The sequence below is a fragment of the Ostrea edulis genome, chromosome 5, assembly GCF_947568905.1.
Source record: "Ostrea edulis chromosome 5, xbOstEdul1.1, whole genome shotgun sequence".
Lineage (NCBI taxonomy): Eukaryota > Metazoa > Mollusca > Bivalvia > Ostreida > Ostreidae > Ostrea > Ostrea edulis.
Genome location: NC_079168.1, coordinates 5,189,127 through 5,212,667, shown reverse-complemented (window position 1 = coordinate 5,212,667; position 23,541 = coordinate 5,189,127). Strand labels below are relative to the sequence as shown.

General features: G+C 35.0%; 1 protein-coding gene across 1 annotated transcript in view; it reads right to left on the bottom strand.

The window, feature by feature from the left end:
* Positions 1-23,541, bottom strand: part of LOC125651371 (uncharacterized) — a 50,208-nt gene that overhangs the window by 5,168 nt on the left and 21,499 nt on the right. Inside the window, exons 10-30 of the mRNA XM_048879931.2 lie at positions 22,188-22,351; positions 20,364-20,543; positions 19,902-20,048; positions 19,015-19,139; positions 17,636-17,809; positions 17,406-17,498; positions 16,840-16,992; positions 16,602-16,716; positions 15,214-15,464; positions 14,770-15,012; positions 13,922-14,372; positions 13,582-13,775; positions 10,734-10,955; positions 9,420-9,590; positions 9,126-9,286; positions 5,092-5,785; positions 4,782-4,914; positions 3,293-3,537; positions 3,007-3,181; positions 1,491-2,753; positions 14-105 (exon numbers count right to left, since the gene is read on the bottom strand). Coding sequence (XP_048735888.2) covers positions 14-105; positions 1,491-2,753; positions 3,007-3,181; positions 3,293-3,537; positions 4,782-4,914; positions 5,092-5,785; positions 9,126-9,286; positions 9,420-9,590; positions 10,734-10,955; positions 13,582-13,775; positions 13,922-14,372; positions 14,770-15,012; positions 15,214-15,464; positions 16,602-16,716; positions 16,840-16,992; positions 17,406-17,498; positions 17,636-17,809; positions 19,015-19,139; positions 19,902-20,048; positions 20,364-20,543; positions 22,188-22,351 — 5,446 coding nt within the window. The remainder of the gene's footprint in view (positions 1-13; positions 106-1,490; positions 2,754-3,006; positions 3,182-3,292; positions 3,538-4,781; positions 4,915-5,091; positions 5,786-9,125; positions 9,287-9,419; positions 9,591-10,733; positions 10,956-13,581; positions 13,776-13,921; positions 14,373-14,769; positions 15,013-15,213; positions 15,465-16,601; positions 16,717-16,839; positions 16,993-17,405; positions 17,499-17,635; positions 17,810-19,014; positions 19,140-19,901; positions 20,049-20,363; positions 20,544-22,187; positions 22,352-23,541) is intronic.

Genomic DNA, 23,541 nt, shown 5'->3' with positions numbered 1-23,541 from the left:
TAATATTATATACCTCACTTCCCAGGATGTTATGAAAAGTTCTGCTCAGTAGACGCAAATAAGTATACGCGTCAGCACCATCTGTCAAAGGCGCCTGGTAAGTAGCTGTTGTGATGATAAAAAGGTAACACATTATACATTGTACTTTAATGATACAAATTATGTGAGAAAAATTACACATGTACAAAATGCAGTTTGTTGCAAAGTCCTTTAACTAAAAACTTAATTTTTCAATGTCAACATGATGATGCATTTGTAATGTTAGTTATAGACGTGGTTTTTATCTATTTCTATTTTCAATGTCTAGAACTATTGTTCAAACCTCGTATTTTGACAATGTATTACTAGATATTGATAATGTATATCGAACATATCCAACACTTTACGTCTATATGAATTTAGAATGATACCGAAGCAGAGCAACACTTATTTATATCCTCTGTCTGTCTCATGTAAATGTATGAGTTGAGACTTTGATATATATATATATATATTAGGGAAGTCGTTGTGGCCGAGTGGACTTACGCACTGGTTTGACAATCTTGCTAGGCGGTGGGTGCCATACGTCGCTGGTTCGACCCCGGGCTGGGGCGAAAATTTTCAGTACCTAGTTGTGATTATTTAGTGCTTTATATATTAATTAATTGATTTTCACATGTATCGTTTAGATCCTAGGGGTAAACGTAAGGTTGGGTGTTATAATTGTTTGTTTGTGCTTTATATATATATATATATATATATATATATATATATAGCATTTTTGTAACTAAAAAGAGTGATGAGGATTATTTATTAACATACACTATGATTAATGATTCCATTGCAGATTACATGTATGCTTCGTGGAAGAAATTAATTTCTTCAAGTACATACACTAGCAAATATGCTTTAAACAGTAGGATAATTTCGATCTGAATTATTCAGAAATTGATGTTACAGGGGCTCTAGTGGCATCGTTTGGAGTCATTAATTTGCTTGCTAATTATACGGTCATTATAACGATATAATTTGTAAATATAATCTGTCATTAGCTCAAATGCTCTCAGACATGTTTCATACCCATTGTTAGGACGTTCTTTAGTACTAATTTTGAGTGCGGATTGTTCCGTTTGACTAATCAGGATGGATATAGGACTCATGGCGGATGTGACCGGTCAACAGGGGATGCGTATTTCCTCTAGGTACCTGATCACACCCCTGACGTGTCCATCAGTCTGTTTTACCCTACTCTTCATTGTTTGTTTTATAGAAATCATGGGATTGTTCGGTATTTTCACTTTTTCATTATAGAATATGTATCTGTCTATTTACCGGTACTTTCCTCTATTTCAGTAATTCCGTTATAAGAGGACTAAACTTAATCTAAGATGTTCGTAGGAATACTGATCTGCCGTTAGAGGTACATGTACATATACCACTTCGTTCAATCGGACCTCTGATCCTAATGTTCTAGAGAGAAAAAACAATTAAAGGACACCTTATAGCTCTACCTTGTTTTGTGACCTGTCTGCGATCTGCATTTCCTCGAAAGACAGTCCCAAATATGTCTTTGATGACGGAGTTTACGTAGTGTATAATTCCAAGTTTTTCGTACTCAACATCAAGTGTTTCTTTGACTTCGTCGATGCTTTTATTCAAAATGGCGGCAAAAATTGTTATCAAGGCCATGATTGCACAAAACATGTACGAAAAGTAAAAGAATTCGGCAAGAGTTGGAACTGCAGTGACCATCGACTTCACATTATTTTTTCCAATGAAACTGTTTGCTAGAGTACCGCAAGTTGTGAAAAAGTCCCGATACTCTTTTAACTGCACACTGAAAAGCAGCGTTCCCAACATGGCGAAAGTAATGTAGATTAGAACGAAGATGAAACCAAACCCTCCTATGTCTACTCCTGCGTTGACGATCACCGATATAATCTGAGTGAATCTTTTGTTGTATCCCAAAATCTTCAGAAGCTGGATGGTCGAGAGGAATACAATTACAGCAAATACGGAATTAAAAACATTGTCCCATATCACAATGTGGTTGAAATTTATGAATATATCTTTTTGCGATAACTTGTTATCATAGAATAGCTGCATTGCCTTCTTGGAAAATGATACTCTAGTAATGTAGACTGCAACACAGACATATCCGAGAAACAGATTCAACACATTAACCCAGTTCCACGGCTGCTTCGCAAACTCTAAGCAGCCAAATCTTTTCACTTTGAAGAATACTTGTACTGTCGTTATCATAAAGTATATGATAAAAATTAAATAGCAGAGAGTAGTGAAGGTCCCCACCATATTGGCAGATACTATAGGTCGGAATGCTTGTGTTTCTGTCCACTTTATTATTCCACCGGTCTCTATAAATTCTACCAAATATAACGTATAGACAAATAGATTGCAATACGGATTGTACAATGTGAATTCCAAGAAAACGGCGCGAGTATTCCGATCGATCCAATTCGTTCTTACAAGTTCGTTAACTAAAGCTTGACCTTGTTCACGTGTCTTTGTATAGAGCACAATGTATCCCCCACCGTCATAAGTACCATATTCACCGGTTTTAGGTACTCCCCATATATTTTCACCGTCTGTGTATTTCCAGGAATCGGCAGTGAAGGATTTGTCGGTTGACTGTTTTGCACATGTCGGATGGTACGGTTTCCATTCCTCACAATGCTGAGTCGTATCAGCATATTTATTTGAATATTCGTGAATGCATGGATAGGGCCAAGTTAGTTTCATCACTAGGCATAATGCTGTAATTAATGCTCCTTTGATAAACATGCACACATTCTTTTAAAAACAGGTTAGTTTATCCAAAGTTTCTATTATCTAACGCCTGTCCTACTCTGTAAAATATGTCTTTCAAAACAAAGCATAGATATTTCTTTAAAAATATTTGAAAGTCCATACCGTAAATTAAAAAGTTGATAGCGTAAAATTTCATCCAAAAACAAAGAAAAAAATATATATGTAGGAAATATGTGCAAACTTCGATTTATATTATACCTTCTTTGGTCCTTAGTTGACGGAGTCGAGCGGGTCCTACACGGATGCTTGCTCTGTCCCCGAACCATTCCTTGTCTCGCACATCCAATTCTGTACCCGCATAATTGGTTTCTGGATAAAATGTCGGTAGAAATGTTTTTCTCAGCCATGCTATGAAATCCGCTGTACGGTTTATCTGCAATTGCAACAAGTCTACTTGTTGTTCAGTAGTAAATATTTCTTTTAAAAAAAAATAGAAAATACAACTAACTCTGAATCATTGTTCCACTGAAGAAAAATTACATACGGAAGAAAATCCCAGTTGTCCATTGTTGCTCGAATATAAGTAGTTGTCTATGTTGGATTTGTAATGGAACGAATTGGTGTCCCTCTCCAGGAAACTTATGGAGTAAATGCCAAATAGATATACGGCAAACACAATTAATTTGGTTACTGCCTTTTTTGCTCTCTTTTCCTCCTGCCTCCTGGCCTTGAGTCTTTCTATTTCATCTTGTGTCAGTTCGGATTCTCTCAAAAAGCTATTGGCAAATGCTTCAAATAGAACGTCATTGTGTCAGTCAGACTACACTGAGTCTCCAGAGTTAATGAAGGGAACCCTGCATCAGCGGATATGCTCTTGGGTCGGAAAGTACAAGGTGTTGGATTGCAAAGTGTATGTAGATTTGACAAAGGATATTTGGAAATAAGACAAGGATCGTAATTCACAGTGAAACGGAAGACACAGACTTAGTGGTTGGACAGTTAGCTTTCACATCGGGGAATCATGGGTTCAAGTTCAAGTTCAACTCCTAACTAAGGCGCGTCAACACAAAAAGACGTAAACATTGACAGTGACTGTTCATGAGAACTTTAAAACCAAGGTCCCGTGTCACGGCATGATAAAGAACCTTATTACTATAGCATGAGTTCAAATATCTAAATATGTAGCGCTTCTCCTACACCTGGCGTACAGCAAACAAGTTCTGAATTAGACAGGTTTAATTGTATCATAATAGATGACCGTACAATTCACAGTTCATTGATCTGTGATGATTTGAATTCTTTCAATTTTTATAATGAACACCACATAACATACATATTCTCTTCAGTTGTGAAGACTTTTTAGTTTGCAATGAGCTATGACGTCACTGAAGGGTTTGATGAAATTAAATCAACTAGTACTGTAGGCCTGAGGTCAATTACATATCAATGTAATGCATTACATTACCATTACTTAGAAAAGACATTACCATTACACCTATTTTGAAATATACTTCATTACATTACACATTACTTGAGAGTGCATTATCATTCACTTTGATAGAAAGAAACATATCGGAAAACTGTGAGTTCACAACAGTCTACTTTGAAACCTTACAAATAATCCTAGGGAAACATTCAATATATATTTGAAGTATTGACTTACTATACCTTATGTATTAGAACTTAAAAGTTGTTCATCAAATACTGTTAACTCTTAAATACAATATACATGAAGTTAATCTTTTGTTCATAAGGTCTAGAAGTCAATCACTAGTAAAATGAATTAATCTAAACCTCCGAAATATAATCCAATATTTGAAGTAATGCAAGTGTAATGGAATGTAATGTGCATTGCAGTATATCTTATACAAGTATTGCATTACATTATATTTACATATAATGTAAAAGTAGTCCAATACACATTACACACCCATTACGTTGGAATATGCTGTCATTACATTAGCATTACCATTACACATTACCCCAGGCCTGTAGTACTGACATTAATATGTTATGTTGTAAAAACAAGTTACCTGCAAACTGGTGCTTCTCTGACTTTTTGAAAAGAGCAGAAAACTTTTTCAGTTGGCCAATGTGTATCTTTACTTCTCTCTCGTGTAGTATAGTTTTGAATGCGGTAGCACATACTAGAGCCACGACTAAGACCTGTAAATATAATAAATTATCTAACATTCAAACACTCACCATCTCTATAACTTTAAAGAATATGGTACACATTTAAAAGATGTTTCTTATCTATATTACTTCTGTTTGAAAAGAACGTTTACTCGTATATATCATGATATAAGAGATTTACCGTGTTTGAAAACCTTTTCACCATACCTTAATGGGATCAACAAGCATGACCGACTCAAAAAACGAGAAGACAAAGGATACCAGCCATTGTTCAGATTTCGCCTTTCCCCATTCCATGCTGTAAAGCAAAAGAAAAAACGCAGAAACAGCTATGGTTGTTACCAGAAACACCCAGGCGACGTATAAGACCCAATGAGGCAACGGTTTTTCGTCTTCGTTGATACATTCCACAGGAATATTAAAACCCGTATCTTCAGATTCATCTTGTTTTTGACTAGCTATAGTTGTAGAGTTTTTGGACACTCTTCTGAGTCGTCTATGTCGGAAAAGAATAGTTAGAAATATTATTGGTATCGTGGTGATGATAATTCCAATCAAGGAAACAAACATTGTCGAAACTGAAAATCTAAAAACTCCGATATGTACATCGTTGTGCATGACTTCATCTTCAGCTGATCTGTAGTACATGGCATTTGAAATCATGCTTAGGAAAAGCAGTGCTAACAAGCAAGATAACCTTTGTACCCGTGTGAATGTACTTTTTCTCGGTCGTAGGAGAAGCGACAACCAAATATGGTGTTCTGTGATATTCAATTGTGTTTGATGTGCAATGAGCGTTTTGAATGCTGTCAGGTTTTCGGTGGTTGACACAGGAAGAACTCGTTCAATAAGTTCATCTTCTTGATACAACGAGAGCCAGTTGTCACACAAGAAAACATCTCTGGAAAAAAAATATAGCCCAATACATGTCCAGAAAAAAATGCATGGTTAATCGTTTCAGTTCTTCATGATGGTTTGTAATAAACATAGTTTACATATTCACAATACAATTTGTTAAATTTTTGTAAATTTAATATCAGTATGAAATCGTGAAGCTAACGCACAGTGATCAATCTCATAAATCCCATAAAAATACAAAATTAATTGTGGAACAAACACGGACACCTGGACGCACCAGAGGCGAAATCGGGCATCTGGATATATTCAGTCAACTATTGTCAAATTCCTTGCAGTTAAGATCATGCATGATAACCATCTCACTTAGAAAAGCTTCCCATTTACACATGATATGTACATTCAACAAAGAAATATCGCCTATGGAAAATAAATGCTGAGTGTGTAGAAGATTCCAGTTTAGAATCCCCTTAAACCCATCTCACTCATATCCAGACAACATCAGATGTAAGTCTACAAGCAGGAGTCCCTTAAACCCATTTCACTCATATCCAGACAACATCAGATGTAAGACTACACACAGGAGTCCCTTAAACCCATCTCACTCATATCCAGACAACATCAGATGTAAGACTACACACAGGAGCCCCTTAAACCCATCTCACTCATACCCAGACAACATCAGATGTAAGACTACAAGCAGGAGTCCCTTAAACCCATTTCACTCATATCCAGACAATATCAGATGTAAGTCTACAAGCAGGAGTGGATGCAGGATTCGAAGTAAAAGAGAGAGGTGAAGGAAGTAGGTACAGGAAGGGAGAAACCTCCAATGGAAATCTCCCCTAAACTGTTTTGTCTATAAAGACCCAAAATAGTGCTTTCTGAGAACCATTGTTTAATTTACGTATAAATATATTTAAAGAGTTAATGTTAGAACGTATATTATATTTAGAAATATTACCATGTCCACAGACCATGGCCAGTGATTCAGACTACTCTAATTAATGCAGTGCATGGGGTCTATCAAAAATCAAGTACGAGGGAATTCTAATTAATGCAGTTCATGGGGTCTATCAAAAATCAAGTACGAGGGAATTCTAATTAATGCAGTGCATGGGGTCTATCAAAAATCAAGTACGAGGGAATTCTAATTAATGCAGTTCATGGGGTCTATCAAATACCAAGTACGAGGGAATTCTAATTAATGCAGATCATGGGGTCTATCAAAAATCAAGTACGAGGGAATTCTAATTAATGCAGATCATGGGGTCTATCAAAAATCAAGTACGAGGGAATTCTAATTAATGCAGATCATGGGGTCTATCAAAAATCAAGTACGAGGGAATTCTAATTAATGCAGATCATGGGGTCTATCAAAAATCAAGTACGAGGGAATTCTAATTAATGCAGTTCATGGGGTCTATCAAAAATCAAGTACGAGGGAATTCTAATTAATGCAGATCATGGTATATAGAAACTGAAATGGTAATTCAATGATAATAGTTACAGTAACAAAATCATGTCATAATTCAATGATAATAGTTACAGTAACAAAATCATGTCATAATTCAATGATAATAGCTACAGTAACAAAATCATGTCATAATTCAATGATAATAGCTACAGTATAAAAATCATGTCATAATTCAATGATAATAGTTACAGTAACAAAATCATGTCATAATTCAATGATAATAGTTACAGTAACAAAATCATGTCATAATTCAATGATAATAGCTACAGTAACAAAATCATGTCATAATTCAATGATAATAGTTACGGTAACAAAATCATGTCATGATTCAATGATAATAGTTACGGTAACAAAATCATGTCATAATTCAATGATAATAGTTACAGTAACAAAATCATGTCATAATTCAATGATAATAGTTACAGTAACAAAATCATGTCATAATTCAATGATAATAGCTACAGTAACAAAATCATGTCATAATTCAATGATAATAGCTACAGTAACAAAATCATGTCATAATTCAATGATAATAGTTACAGTAACAAAATCATGTCATAATTCAATGATAATAGCTACAGTAACAAAATCATGTCATAATTCAATGATAATAGCTACAGTAACAAAATCATGTCATAATTCAATGATAATAGTTACAGTAACAAAATCATGTCATAATTCAATGATAATAGCTACAGTAACAAAATCATGTCATAATTCAATGATAATAGTTACAGTAACAAAATCATGTCATAATTCAATGATAATAGCTACAGTAACAAAATCATGTCATAATTCAATGATAATAGCTACAGTAACAAAATCATGTCATAATTCAATGATAATAGTTACAGTAACAAAATCATGTCATAATTCAATGATAATAGCTACAGTAACAAAATCATGTCATAATTCAATGATAATAGTTACAGTAACAAAATCATGTCATAATTCAATGATAATAGCTACAGTAACAAAATCATGTCATAATTCAATGATAATAGTTACAGTAACAAAATCATGTCATAATTCAATGATAATAGTTACAGTAACAAAATCATGTCATAATTCAATGATAATAGTTACAGTAACAAAATCATGTTGATTGTTGGATCCTCCATTATTAAGAGGGCAGCAGGGGATGCTTACTACTCCTAGGCACCTGATCCCACCTCTGGTGTGTCCAGGGGTCCGTGTTTGCTCAACTATCTATTTTGTATTGCTTGTAAGAGTTATGAGATTGATCACTGTTCGTTATCTTCACCTTGCATAAAAGCAAAGCGCCGAAGGAATAGAGTGCAAAGCAGAACTTGCCCTCTTCTGTTCCTGAGGGTTCTAAACAATTATAATATTGAAATACATTTCCTGTAATCTGTAGGGTCTTCTGAGTAGAAAATAGCATATTTTAAAATCGAAAAAGTGAGCTAGGTTTTACATATTTATCTTGAAATTGACTAAATTCAAACCGGTTAATCTACTTTCTATAACTTAATTATTCTGTGTTCAATTGGAAATTTGTAATTCCTACTCCTATTTATAAGTAAAAGTTAGATTTTCATATTGTTGTACTTAATCTTTGAGCAAAATAACATCTTCGATTTCTTATTTGCATGTGCTACTAATAATACGTGTGAACATTACTAACATTAAAAATATTTGCCTATATGTGAAAAACATTTAAACGATACTCTTCCTGTGAAAAAGAACGTCAAGAAGGTTAAAAGGGGATTAAAATCCTTGCTCTGGATCCGCGAACGAGTAAAATGAATTCACGGAAAAATAAAAGAATATAAGAATAATGCGGGTTTTTTTTTAAAAAATAAATAAGAAATCATGAAAAGAAACAAACAAAATGCCTCGATATGTTTGAAGGAAGATTGCGAAATGATACCGACATTCAGGGTTATACCGTTCATTTGTTTGGAGATCTTCTACTTCTACTTTATTTAAGAACCAGTCCTGAAGATGTCCGGGACCCGAACAGTCATGCCATATTCGCAAGTACTCTAAGTCACCCAAACAGTGCTTAGTGCCGAAAACAAACGTCGCAATGCTTCCAGCAGTAAATCCCTGAAAATTAATTCAACAAAGCAGAATTATTTTCTCAATCAGTATAAATGCAATGAATTTTATTACAGTAATTTAATATGAGTTTATCTCCGTATTTTCATTGTGGAATTTTCTCTATCTTTATGCATTTTACCTTTCGTTCTCCATTACTTAGAAAACGTATTTCACTGTCATCTTCGGATCCTCTGAGCACAAAGTAAATGTTCGAGGTCGTCCCTGCCCGTCGTCTTAATCCTGTATACACGGTCATCAGATAAAGGTAATGATCTTCTGCAGTGTGGTCACAGAGGAAAGACACCGCCCACTACAACATCGAGATCAGTACAGACACAGGAATAGTAAATCATATTATTAATGATAGCCTCATAATTCTTGTGTAAAAAAAAACAACAGATTACTTTATCTGATTATCACGTTTTTGCAAGAAGTCCAACATCACATAAAGCTATCGATAGTTAGAGGAGGAATTGCATTTATCAACATTGGAAAGGCCTTCAAAAGTAATATTTGATGATATTAATGAAGAGATGAACGAGTGCAAAAAGGAAACAGGCGTAATGTTTGCCATTTTCATCGTTAAAGTTGAGACACCTTACGGTGGATTGGGGTGGACTGGATGACGGAGCACAAAACGTCAAATATCTCAAAATTTCTTTTTCTGACATAATTGAAAAACTATCAAATGTATTCATGATAATTCTTGGGATATTAATATTTTGTTGTTTTTTTTTTGTTTTTTTTTTTTGTTTTTTGTTTTTGTCTCATGAGAAAAAATGTCACTCATGTAGGGATGTCACCACGGAAAGCGGATGTTTCCTTCCTCGTCCGGACGTTGGTAGTTTGAACCCCGCTAAAACTTTGAACGTAAAGGTAAATAGTGACTGCTCCTGATCCAAACGCTTGGCATTTAGATGCAAGCGACATGGGTCTTTCGGATATAAACGTGAACATTGATCAATCTTTTAGATCCCAGAATCAATACAAACTGGGGAGAGAAGAGCAAACACGGGCATCTGGAAACACCATATATAAGAGCAGGTGTCTAGGAGGAGTAAGTAGCTAATGTCGATAAGTCATATCTACCGTGAGCCCTATATCTTCATCAGGTAAATGGAGTAATCCATAGTCAAAAGTAGTATGTAAATAAAAAGTGAAGATAACGAATGGTGGCCAATCTCATAACGGCTTAACAATTGGTATCGCATTTAGAATGAGTTATGAGACATTAACACAACATGTAGGGGATAATTGAATAGTGCTACATAAATGTAAAACTTATACGGTACCAACTTTGATGTACCAGATGCGCATTTCGACAAATAAGTTCTCTTCAGTGATGCTCAACCGAAATGTAAGAAGTTGACGTAATCCTGTTTGCCAAGCCATGGCTTCCCAAGAGCTTAAATCAGGGAACAACAAGGTATTAACATTAAATTAAACGTCTTACCCGTTCTCTATCTCTTCTGTCTTCTCGTCTTAACACAACAACCAACACCATATAGATAGCTAACAGTGCACTAATAACTCCATACACAGCGGCATTCTCAGGGTCGAATTTTCCCCACACTTTATACAAGTCTATCATGTTAGGGGGCACATGGAATGTTGATGAAAAGGTGTGTCCGGTACAGCGGCATATAGTTTCTTCTATTGTCGTCATGGGAAGAACCTGCTCAAATTTAGCAAGACATTAATAAATAGATACCTGTGTAGAATAATTGCCATTCAAGAAATTATAACTTTGTTTGCTTACTATTCTAGGTCCCATCCTAGAAAGTTTCACCAATGTAGAAACCTTCCTGCTTTATGTAATAATATAAGTAATCCTAATGTACAAGTACACACATATATATTCAAAGATATTGGATCAAAGAATGATGAGATATAAAATCTTAACTGAAATAGCATAGAGGTGGTGGATTCAAAATACCATCAAATTTGGTCATATGGCATTTACTCTTTTTTTAACATTTATATTGACATTCAACAGTTCAACTCATACAAAAATATACCGGGTATTTATGCATTTCGGAACAGAGTAATGATATAACAACAATATGTATATAATCTTAATTATCTATAAATGTGTCAGCATGGCTTCACCAAGCATTTAACGTTCATCACATCATATTTAGAAGGGAATCTTCTGGAAAACTACACAAACTGAATTTTTGTCTTTTATGACATTAAAGTCTAAATATACTACCTAAACCGTCAAAATTGACTGCATGATATTGCACAGAAAACAGGCACCAAGGAGAAGTAAGCATCCGCTGTGAATTGTTAAAACCCGCCGAAGGTCCTTTATCTTGATCAGGTGACCATAGTAATCCATAGTCAAAGTCAGTATATAAAGAATAGTTTAACAACTAGAATGAAGCATCAAATAGCATTCGACCGAATGATAGGTTTATTTGCAAATAAGATCATTATAAAGATCACACTATTTTCGAAATGGTTACTTTAAACAAGACTTTTTAAAACCCTAAAACGTATTCCTTAGTACACTGTCTCGGGTTTAAAACATTATCATGCGCAGTACATGTGTGACAGGGTGATATTTTTCTGAAGTATAAATATATTATTTCATCATTTAGATTATGAAGATCAGTACATGACAAAAGTTGTCTTTACTTTTAATTTATTTTATGTACAACTTAATAGTATATGCAAATATCTCTAAAGTTATTTATAGATTATGAGATCATAATGGTCAGTAATAACACCATGTAAATATTTATAGAATATAGAACTCTCCAATTTCATTGGTTGTCTAAGTTCCCTATCTTTGCTCTGTTGTTCACATTTTGAATTGTCTTCTAAGAGTATAGAAGTGTTTTCCAGAAGATTTTCCTGGTACAATTTGACTGTAAGTAAATATGACTTTCTTTTGAGTTTTTATGATCATATATAATTCAAAGTACATGTGCTTACTTTGAATTAATGCATTTGCTGAATAGTTAGATTTTATGCATTTTTTATGATGGTAATTGAGTAAGAGTGATCATATGCATTTCTACATTATCTTTAAGTTATCCATTACAACTAAAGAGTAAAATGTATATCAGTATGAATGCATATTAAAACTATAAATAATGATTGAATCAAATGTAGTAGTTTAAATATATTATGTGTGAATGTCAGTGTTCGAATAGTATTCAGCTATTTTTACTTTTTATGATTTCCTTGTGTGAATAAGTAATGTAACATTAGTTTCACACAAGTATTTGATATTTCATTATTTCTATATAGATTTATTACAAGCATATAGAATATTCTGGACCTGACCAGAAATTTGGCTCTGTGTCACACATAGTTATGACATTGCATTTTTTGTATATTCTTTGCATTATGATAAGTTCTGAATATTCTTATCAAGTTGATTATTTAGTCTATGATTACTTAAGTGCAATAGTCGAGTAAGATAAATCTATTTATTATTTATACCATATAGTAATCAATAGTCAAATATATCTTTATAAGCACTATTAAGGGGAATAACTCTTGGTTGTAAACTGTGCTGAGCAAATGAGTTTTCTTTGTTGATATTTTGATACTATATGTTTTAATTCATGATATATATTATATGTGATATTCTTGTTATATAATTCAGAGTTAAACTCTTATTGAACCCTATCATTGGTGTTGTGTTGTTTATCCACACTATTACACATGCTCTTGCATATCAAAATTAGACATAAACACCATCTGCATATGATAATGCAATTCTGTTGGACTTATGAGATTGATCACTGTTCGTTATCTTCACCTTTCATATGAGAGGAGTTAATGAATTAGAATGCAAAGTCATCCCGTTTGTCGTAAAGATATCTCTTTACTTTGTCGTTCACGCCTATGTTGCGGACAACATCCAAATATAAAACCGTCCAGGCATTTGATATCACCTCTGGTGTTTACAGGTGTGTTTACACTGCTCTCAAGTTTATATCCTTCATTGGATTTATGAAATTGATAAGTCTTCGTAATCTACATCTTTTCATAAGAGGTGAAGATAACGAACAGTGATAAATCTCATAACTCCTATAAGCAATACAAAATAGAGAGTTGGGTAAACACGGATCCCTGGATATAATAAAGGTCGTATCAGGTGTCGACAAGAAGTAAACATCCCCTGTCGACCGGTCATGGGAAAGACCCTGTGGTGTCTTTTATTTCGAGGTTAATAAAATTACACAATTTCATAATTTTATCTACATTGATCAGGCATCTGGTACTATCCCTACTGATGAGGAATTTGTGTATGAGACAGATGTAGACTGTTATAGGTAATTTACCATACAATGGTCGGATTCCCATACGTTCAAATCTTTATTCCACGCTCGACATGCTGTAGTAATGACTTGTAAAGTAAAGTTAGCATCTGAAAGGTCAGACGTCGAATTGACGGAAATTGAATGGCTCTTTAACGAATCCGGATCCGCATCTCTCCTCCTTCGGGAAGTAATTCTTCGTATTGCTGATTCTTCATCTGAGATAATGAAAATTCAAGAGAAATGAAAAGTAAATTTAAAGACATTGTACAAATTAATATAAAAAGCGTGCATACTATCATCAAAAACAGCGAAGAAAAACAACATTACTACTTACAATTATCAATTTAAAAAATATGATTACCTTTTACCGGTTTTATGCCCAAATAGCAGACTCCTTTAAGACAAACATGTGCAGGAACAAAAACTTTGTATCCGTGTTCATTGTCCCAATTTCTTATGGAGGTGTTAAACATGTGCTCTTTTCTGACGGTGGCAGCAGTAGGAAAAGGTTTCGGTGATACGTACAATGTATACAATGCCCTGCTCGGGAAATAATCTATTTGAAAATTGTGTGGTTTGAGGTATATCAAAATTGCGTCATCATTGTTCATTACGTCAAAGTAAAAATGTGTTATCTTCTCGTTCAAACTTTGGCTGTACAGGGGGCTGTAAAGATAAGGTTGGGGTTTTCCTCGGTTTTTCAATTTCACATCCACAACAGTTTCCTCTCCAAAGTTGAACGCAAATACATCCGATGTCAAACTGCTTGCGTTCTCGCCGAATATTATTGGATTTTTCCCATAGATAATAATCTAAGGAAATAAAAAATAATCACACTGTACGCATCGTATTCATGGATATCGGGATATATGTCCACCCGAAGTTGTTGCACGGTAAAGCAAACCGAGCTTGCAAAGTCTGCTTTCGTGCAACGACCGCGATGAATAGGATTACCGTATTTTTCTGTGAATAATTGTGGGTTTTTCTTCACTCTGCGTCTATTAATGTATTGCATTATTACAATAAAAAATTACAACAACTATTCTTAGGAATAATAAATTTGTTTCATCTTGATCTTGACACGCAATATCGAGTTAATAATATTTTGATTCAATGTGACACAAAAATGAAATTGAATGAGATAAATCTGCTCAAACATTTCCCAATTTACAGGGTATTTTCGGGACTGTTTTCGGTAGTTAAACATACCTTGACGTCAACGATGGAGTTAAGATAATTCGTGTCATTTATATTCTGTATGCCGATGAAATATTGCCGAAGATTCGTGTTGTTGGCATTCTCTCTGTCAAATTCCCTGAAAGTCGTTTTCTGTACTATAAGTTTTAGATAGCGTTCATGGAACTCCATCTTTTCCCCTACCACTAACGTAGTAAGTAAGGCAGATTGGACGCTCATCAACGTGTCTTGTATCCGTCTGTAAAAGGCCTCTGCCTGTTTATGGCAAAACAAGAACATCAAACAGTACACTTCATTGTTACGAACCATTGTTGGAAAGCATTTTTCAAATCATTTTTAAATTTGTACTAAAGTAGAAAATCTTTATTGTATTGCATATAGTCGAAAATAAATTTTCTTAAAAGTACGTTTTTGATTGCGCATGTTTTGAATGGTGATGGAGAGAGAAAACCTTACTATTTTACTCTGGTTGTATTGTGTGGCCCTCTCATGACTTCGTAATTTCATCAGAAGCCTACTTTTTGCTGTAATTTCATTGAGCTCTTGTTCTGTTAGATTTCTACTGATAAGTTCATATTGCTTCGTAGATCGAAGTTTTTTTATCATCAGTTCATGTGCTATATTTTCCTCGTTTATGTCCTCGTTGAAATCTTGTAATTGTTGTGGTAGCATTACATCCACAATTACGTTGAAAATTCTTACAATGTCTGCATGAAAAAGTGAAAATAACGAACAGTGATAAATCTCATAATTCATTTAAGGAATACAAAATTAAGATCTGGGCAACAAAGAACCCCGGAGAAACAAGCGGTGGCATCATGTGCCTAGGAGGAGTAAGCATCCCCTGTCGATCAGTCACAATCGCCGTGAGCCCTATATCTTGATCAGTAAATGGAGTAATCCGTAGTCAAAACTAGAATGTAAACAGCAGCTTACAATTGGTATGAAACACAACAGACAACATTCGACCTAATGTTATACTTATAAATCAGATCGTTATAAAACATCACGTAGATAATAGAATATATGAATAGATTTATATGATATGAGGGGTTATTCACACTGATTTGATTTAACCTGAATTAAATCAAACTGGATTGATTTAATTTACAAGAGTTAACCCGCAACGCCATTAGTCCGCAGTGCTTATGTGGGATAGCTTAACCCTCCTCGAAAAAAATCAGCATAAATAAAACACCTACAAAAATTTGTAAGTATTATAATGTTGTACTTTTGAGTATATACAAAGAAGTATTGTCTTAACAGAGATGGAATCCCGAAGGTAGGGAAAATCCGGAATATAAAACTTGGTAAGCGTTACTTCCCTTTGATTGTGAAAAACGTATGACATTATTTTGCAATCAACAAGACGCTTCAGAGTATTGATGCGGTGTTTATTATTGCGCGCTATTAAAATAGTTGACTCATTTTGGCACTATCCTGTATATTACCAGCCTACTGACCTAATTTGAAACAAAGCCTTCCATTCGAAATACTGTGATCGTGTCATTCCTCTTGAATCTTAATTTAAACTTACTAAAAGCGGTTATGACCGCTTCAAACCTCGACCTTCCGCATGCGGGGCGAATGTTCTACCTCTATACCACGGCGGCGGTCACTGTGATTTGATATCAAATTAATAATCCAAATGTTAGTCTATCTTTCAAAGTCATTCGACCACGATATCATGACCCTCCCCCATATCGTATTTTAACAGCAAGGTCAGTTTTTTTTAATCTCACATTCTGTAATTATTTTACAATCGACTGATGTCATATTACAATAATAATTTAGTTGAGAAAAGACGCAATTTATCTCAAACAAAAATCAATGTATCATTTTACGTTTCAAAATATCTTCAATGGTTTCTATGTAGTGGTTTGGTAGAGGGTTTTGAGTTTTTCTAATGCGGATAGTAAAACATTCTGCCATATCCTCTACAAATGGGATCAGTTTTTCCTGAAAATAAAGAACTCAATCATCAATTCTCTTTTCTTGACCACTAATTATTCTAAAGACAAGAAACTAAAGAAAAATTTAAAAATATGGTATTCACACTACACATTAAACCTATCAACTTACGAGCACTTCTAATTTGAGGCATGATGGATTTCTAACAACAGCGTCAATAGTACTAAATATGAGCTGATTGTCTGTTAAGCTAAATCGTTTGTAGTTAGAATCTGTACAGGTTCTCCCTTCTTCGGATAATATACTTATCATATTCGATGTTATCTACAAAACATTCAATATGGTTCATTTAGAATGGAACCTCCACAACTTCATGCAATATACAAATAGTTAACATCACACTCAGGATCTAATAATAGTAACATAAAACACCAGTTTTGACAAACTATATAAATATTTCAGGATAAGGAAATTACTTTTTGATTTTTGATACCGTTGATGTGGACAGAATGTCATTCTACATGTGATTTTGAAATTGGACCGTCAGTCACGTCACAAAAATATCGAAATATGAGACTAGAATATATGATGATCTGATCGGTCAAAGACAAAGTCTGAGTTATTTCTCAAAACCTACACGAATCCGGAATTTTTCGACACCAATAAAACAAGCAAAATAGAAAGAATATACTTTCAAAAATGCAAATTATATAAAAGAGAAAAAAAACAATACTTGCTTTTTTATATTTTTCAACGATGACGGAGTCTTCCTGAAATCTGACAGAGGTTTCTCCATTTAAAATGTCTTTTTCTGTTGTAACAGATATGTTCTATAAAAGCACAAAAATGTCATCATAACACACATTTTCTATTCATAGCATTTTTCTTCGTAAAGGTTCGTTTTATGTTTTATGTTAAACTTAAGAAAGGGGAAAATATCGTTTAATGAATATGAAACATTTCATACCTGTTTATACGGCTTAAACATAGATGCTATTGATCCAACATATCTGAAGACCCGGATGGGATCACCCCCTCGCCTGATGGATCCCACAGTACTGTTAAATTCGTCGTATAGTCTGGAGATGGGGCCTATGTCGCTGCTACTGTTTGATGAGTATTTCTTGGGTATTGGTACATACTATTTGAATTAGAATTTATAAAATCAGTGTTCACTAGAAAATACTTCTAAGACAGACACATTGTCATTTAGAATTATTTCCCTCTCCTCCTTTTTCCAGTATCACCTTCTCCTGATGAATATTTCACCTCCAAAGATCGAGGAAGTGTAATTTCTTAGAAATGTTGTAATAGCAAAGTTTTTCCTGAAGCTGTTTTACTCTTGAGAATTAAATTAACAATGCTTTTGTAACATGTTACAGTCTGTTCTATATATTAAACTATGTTCTTTAAGAAATAAATTTCGGGTCTTTTAATACTTGAGAGTATGATCTGCATCGGTTCACGACGGCCTACTTTTCTAGTATGCTGGCGTACCCATGCACTCCTGTATTTTCAAAATTGAAATTTATTTCTTATATTTACATTTTACTTTAATTTCCGTCTAAATTCCCAGCTGTTGAAATAGATGTACTATACTTATCAAGATTCATATTGACATGGTTCACAGCTGTTCTGTATGAACGAGGAAATGACTATCATCACAACTGATGAAGATACTAAGGGCAAAAACATTAGAAATGTAAATATGTTGAAGTAAAAATATATCCTCAGGAACTGTCTATGGTTTAACATTGATTATGCTTCATTTTGGACATAAAGAACAATTCAGGTCAGTACCCTGATTTTCAATAAATCCGGAGTAAACTATTTTAACAACGGAAGTTGCCTCTTTTAACTCATGACAAGATAAAGAAAATCGCAAGATCTCTCTGTAAAGTCTCTCGGTTCTTCCTGGATTCAGCTGTTTAACAATTATGAAGATTTTTTAAAGCAATTCAAGACAGAGGCATTAATCAGCAATATGTACATTTGTTCTCTTCTATTCTCTGGAGCGCATGCGCCATCCCATTATAATTACAATAGAAGAGTAATTACAGCTTTTAACAATCAACAATAGAGCCTCAAAAATATAAATGTGTGACCGGTCAACAGGGGATGCTTACTCCTCCTAGGCACCTGATCCCACCTCTGGTGTGTCCAGGGGTCCGTGTTTGCCCAACTATCTATTTTGTATTGGTTGTAGGAGTTATGAGATTGATCACTGTTCGTTATCTTCACCTTGCATCAGACACCTAAGACTTTATGAATTATCTTACTAAAAGCTCTAACTTACTACCGTTCTAAATGCAAGTACAAGTAAAGTTTTACTGGTTACAGACTCACGGGAAGGACTTCTTCATGGACGTCATACTCTTCTGTCTCATTGTAAACCCGTATGCGGAATATAACACTGTTATTGAACTCATCATCGCCAACCTGTATAGGCATTTCAAATATTGAACCTTCATCTACAAAAAGTACCATGAAATCATCAATTATGATTCTTACAACTCAAGTAAATGTGCTATGAAATACTGTAAACGTATTATATTTGGCGTGTACGATATTTGGCGGAAATCGTTCTTTCAACAAGTTAGCGTAGATTTGATTTAGCGCATTCCTGAATTACTTTAAACATCTAGATTTACGGATTGCATTTAGCGATGTACTTGATTTAGCGGAAGCTGCGTTCCGCCAAAGGCGCTAAATAGAATACACAGACAAAAATGTAATACATTTACAGTAATCGGTTATAATGATCAGTTTTTAAAAACCTAGGCAGGCTACTAAGAAATAAGCTGATGTGACAGGGGTTTCAACAGTTTTGTTTAACGTCAACATTTCGCAAATACTATGGTCGTTAACGATGAAATTTACAAATACAACCTGCCTTCAGATCAAATGCTGTATGGGGTGTTTCATATAAATTGTTAGGCTATTCTTAACACACTAATTTTCACAATGGGTCACTCCGTTTACCTGATCAAGATGTATGGTTCACGACAGGTGACCAGTCAATAGAGGAGAGCTACTGCTCCTGGACGCTTGATCTTGCCTTTGGCATGTTTGTCATGCTCATATTGTTTTATTCTTTGTACGAATTATAGGATTGATCATTGTTCGTTATCTTCACTTTTTATATCAATTTCAAAATAAACTGGCAGTTACATCGCGATCAATATCTATCACCAGTACAATGTAATCTATGTATATCAATTTATCAGACTTACATCCTTGATAGAGGTAGTTCACCACTTCGTCTACGTCTCCGTACGTGGATCGCCGTCTGGTAATTGTTTCGAAGAGATAACGCAATATCGCCTCATTCCCATCAGTCAATTTCCAATCCGTACAGTTTGCACTTATTGCGACTTTTCCTATAAATAAAAGTGACCATAATGACTTTGTACAAAGTATAAATCATATTGATACTAGGAACCATACGAAAAGGGGATTTTATTCTTATGGTTATTACGTTATCGAAAATAAACGTAATCATTTTACATCTATGAAACAAAATTTACATCAAATGAAATCATTTTTCATTTAATTTCTAATGTCAATTTCCTAATAACGATCTCAGTGGTAGTTAGATATGGTATACATGTACTTTGAAAGTGAAACTGAGATGAGATCAAATTTAGAACTCTACCGGATACAAAACTGAGATGATAAAAGACCTAAGAATTTACCGGATATAAAACTGGTATTACAGGTGTTGCTTATTCCAGCTCCGCCTTTACTTGTCCTAAAAGCCATCGTTAAGGTGCTGTTACTGGTTCCATTAGCTTCAACTGCTGTTAAAACGATGTTGTATCTTTTGTCTGGCGTCAACTTATTTTTCTTTATTGAAAATGCCGGACCTTCAGTACCTATTATGAAAGACATGCGTATTGATTTTGATCAATATTTGGTAAATTGAAATGGTAAAGAGCATTATATATAAAGCGTAGGTTTGTAAGTGGGAGGTCTCAGACAAGACTCACAGCTGATGAAAGTGTAATGCAGATATGACACATTCTCCTTCGTAAACGATTGACATATATTTATCTAAAATCCAGTGTTACAATAAACGTTGACATATTATCGTTATCTCACGTGGGTCCAATGCATTGATCTAATTGCATGGGTGATAAGTTTATTAAACTCTGCATTTAAACAAAAGGGTAGTATGCTCTTCCTGTTTTCTATCAGAAAAGACGTTTGGGCTTGTTTGTTAACTCTACATTTGATTCAAACAATAACGAAAGGAAAATGTTCTATTATTACTGAACAATCTGCCGTCATGCACAGCAGACTACTGAACAATCTGACGTCATGCACAGCAGACTACTGAACACTCTGACGTCATGTACAGCAGGCTACTGAACAATCTGACGTCATGCACAGGAAACTACTGAGCAATCTGACGTCATGCACAGCAGACTACTGAACAATCTGACGTCATACACAGCGGACTGCTGAACAATCTGAAGTCATACACAGCGGACTGCTGAACAATCTGACGTCATACACAGCGGACTGTTGAACACTCTGGAGTCATACACAGCGGACTGCTGAACAATCTGACGTCATACACAGCGGACTGCTGAACAATCTGACGTCATACACAGCGGACTGCTGAACAATGAAATATGAAGATAACGAACAGTGATCAATCTCATAACTCCTATTAGCGATACAAAATAGATAGGTGGGCAAACACGGACCCCTGTATATGCCAGAGGTGGGATCAGGTGCCTAGGAGTACGCATCCCCTGTCAAACGGTCACACCCGCCGTGAGCCCTATATCTTGATAAGGTAAATGGAGTTATCCGTAGTCAAAATCAGTGTGCCAAGAACGGCCTAACAATCGGTATGAAACACGTGAGACAGCATATTTGACCCAATGATAGGTTGTATTGGCAAACTAGATCGTTATAACGTTCATGTGTTGTTGGTTTGTTTTTTTATAAAATAGAAGTAGTGTTCATTTTTATTGGTGACATCAGTTGTTTGCCGTAAGCAATATCCATGGTGAATATACTTTGTGGTATACTTAGTTTGGACATAGTGGAATTCTTCTATGGTGTTATGATCATTGAAAAAGAAAATTAATCAGGTTTGTATCTTCCATCTATGGAACTAAATGGTATTAATCCAATATATGTTTCTATAGATGGCCAGCATACTAAGGACTGATTATAACCAAACATACGAGTGTATAAAACAGATCAAAATAAAGTTTCCTGATAATTCATTTATAAATAGTCATACCGGGGCCTACGTGGCCAAGTGGTTAGAGCATTGCGCTCAAAATCACACGGCCTCTCACCTCTGTCGGCGCGGGTTCCAATCCCGCTCGCGCCGGTAAGTGAGAAAGTTTCCTAGTTTACTTTCGGAAGGTCGGTAGTCTCTTCCCAGGTACATTGTATCTGGTTCTCTCTTCCACCAATAAAAACTGGGCGCCACCATATAACTGAAAAATTGTTGAGTGTGGCAAAAAACATCGAAACAAACAAACAAACAAACATACCGGTAGTTGTCAAGTTGTCCAGATTTATCCAGACGTTCTCCTCAAAAAGCGACCAGTTATAGCGGAGGGAGATGTTTGTATGGAGACATGTTTGACACTCGCTTGAGACAGCAAATTTTGTTTGTGTAGACACTGCTGACGCCATCATACAGTTTACGTTGCATCTGAGAATATTGAAAGGAGTCATTTGTTGAGTTATGCACCGTACGAAACGTTCAACAAACATGAATTATTGTAAAATCACACACGCTCGTATGGTGAAGTATTTGTGCACTGAGAAAAGGAAACATCCGTAGGTTCGTGACTTGTTATTGACCATTATGTAAATTCTTATGTTCTGATATTTAATCATATCGCTAACAAAAAAGTACTTAAGTTAACTCCCACGAAAACGAATGATTTATAAGTACGCATATTTTGGTATTTCCACGGGTGAAACACGTACCTGATGCTTGATATAGTGATGTCAGAAGTCTTTGGTTGTACCTGGACAATCTGGGTAAACCTGCTGTCCTCCGTTTGATTGGACTTTCTTACCTCTAAAGTAACACTAAAAGTACCTATGTCTTTAAATTCGTGTGAAATAGTTTTCCCCTGCTTTCCAAATTGTGTACTGAAAATGAATTGTAGAGTACGTTATTGCCAGAATAACATAGTTTTTTCATTACATTAAGTTCTATATACATGTACTTCTTTTGGATAAAACAATATACAGTTCACTTCTTTTGTAATGTACTCGGTCATGAAGTATCTCCCAATGTAACACAGTCATTTCTTATCCACGGCAAAGTTGCTATGTATTTCATTGGAACGATTAGAACGAATTCTTATATAATGTAGTATACCCTATAAAGTACCACTTAATTGGTCCCGTTACATAATTACGCCTCTTATAATGTATTCCTGACGCTTTGTTTCAAATATTCCCGTGGGGATCCGCGTTAGGATAGGTCCTCAGTACCCCTTGCTTGTTGTAAGAGGTGACAAAATGGAGCGGTCCTTCGGATAGACCGCGAAAACCGAGACCCCGTGTCACAGTAGGTGTGGCACGATAAAGATCCATCCCTGCTCAAAGGCTGTAAGCGATGAGCATAGGCCTAAATTTTGCAGCCCTTTATCGGCTATGGTGACGTCTCCATAATTATGAATGAAAAATTTAATAAGGACGTTGATCAATATCTTTAAAAAGTACTTTCACAACTCTTTCTCAGCCTGGCGTTCGCCGATTAGTTGCCGTTTATTTGACTTCATACTATCTGACTTTTGTAATGATTGCTTTCTTTTAACACAGTGACAATTGATCAGAGAATACATGTACCACGTTCACGTTTCCAGCAGAAATGTTCAAAATAAG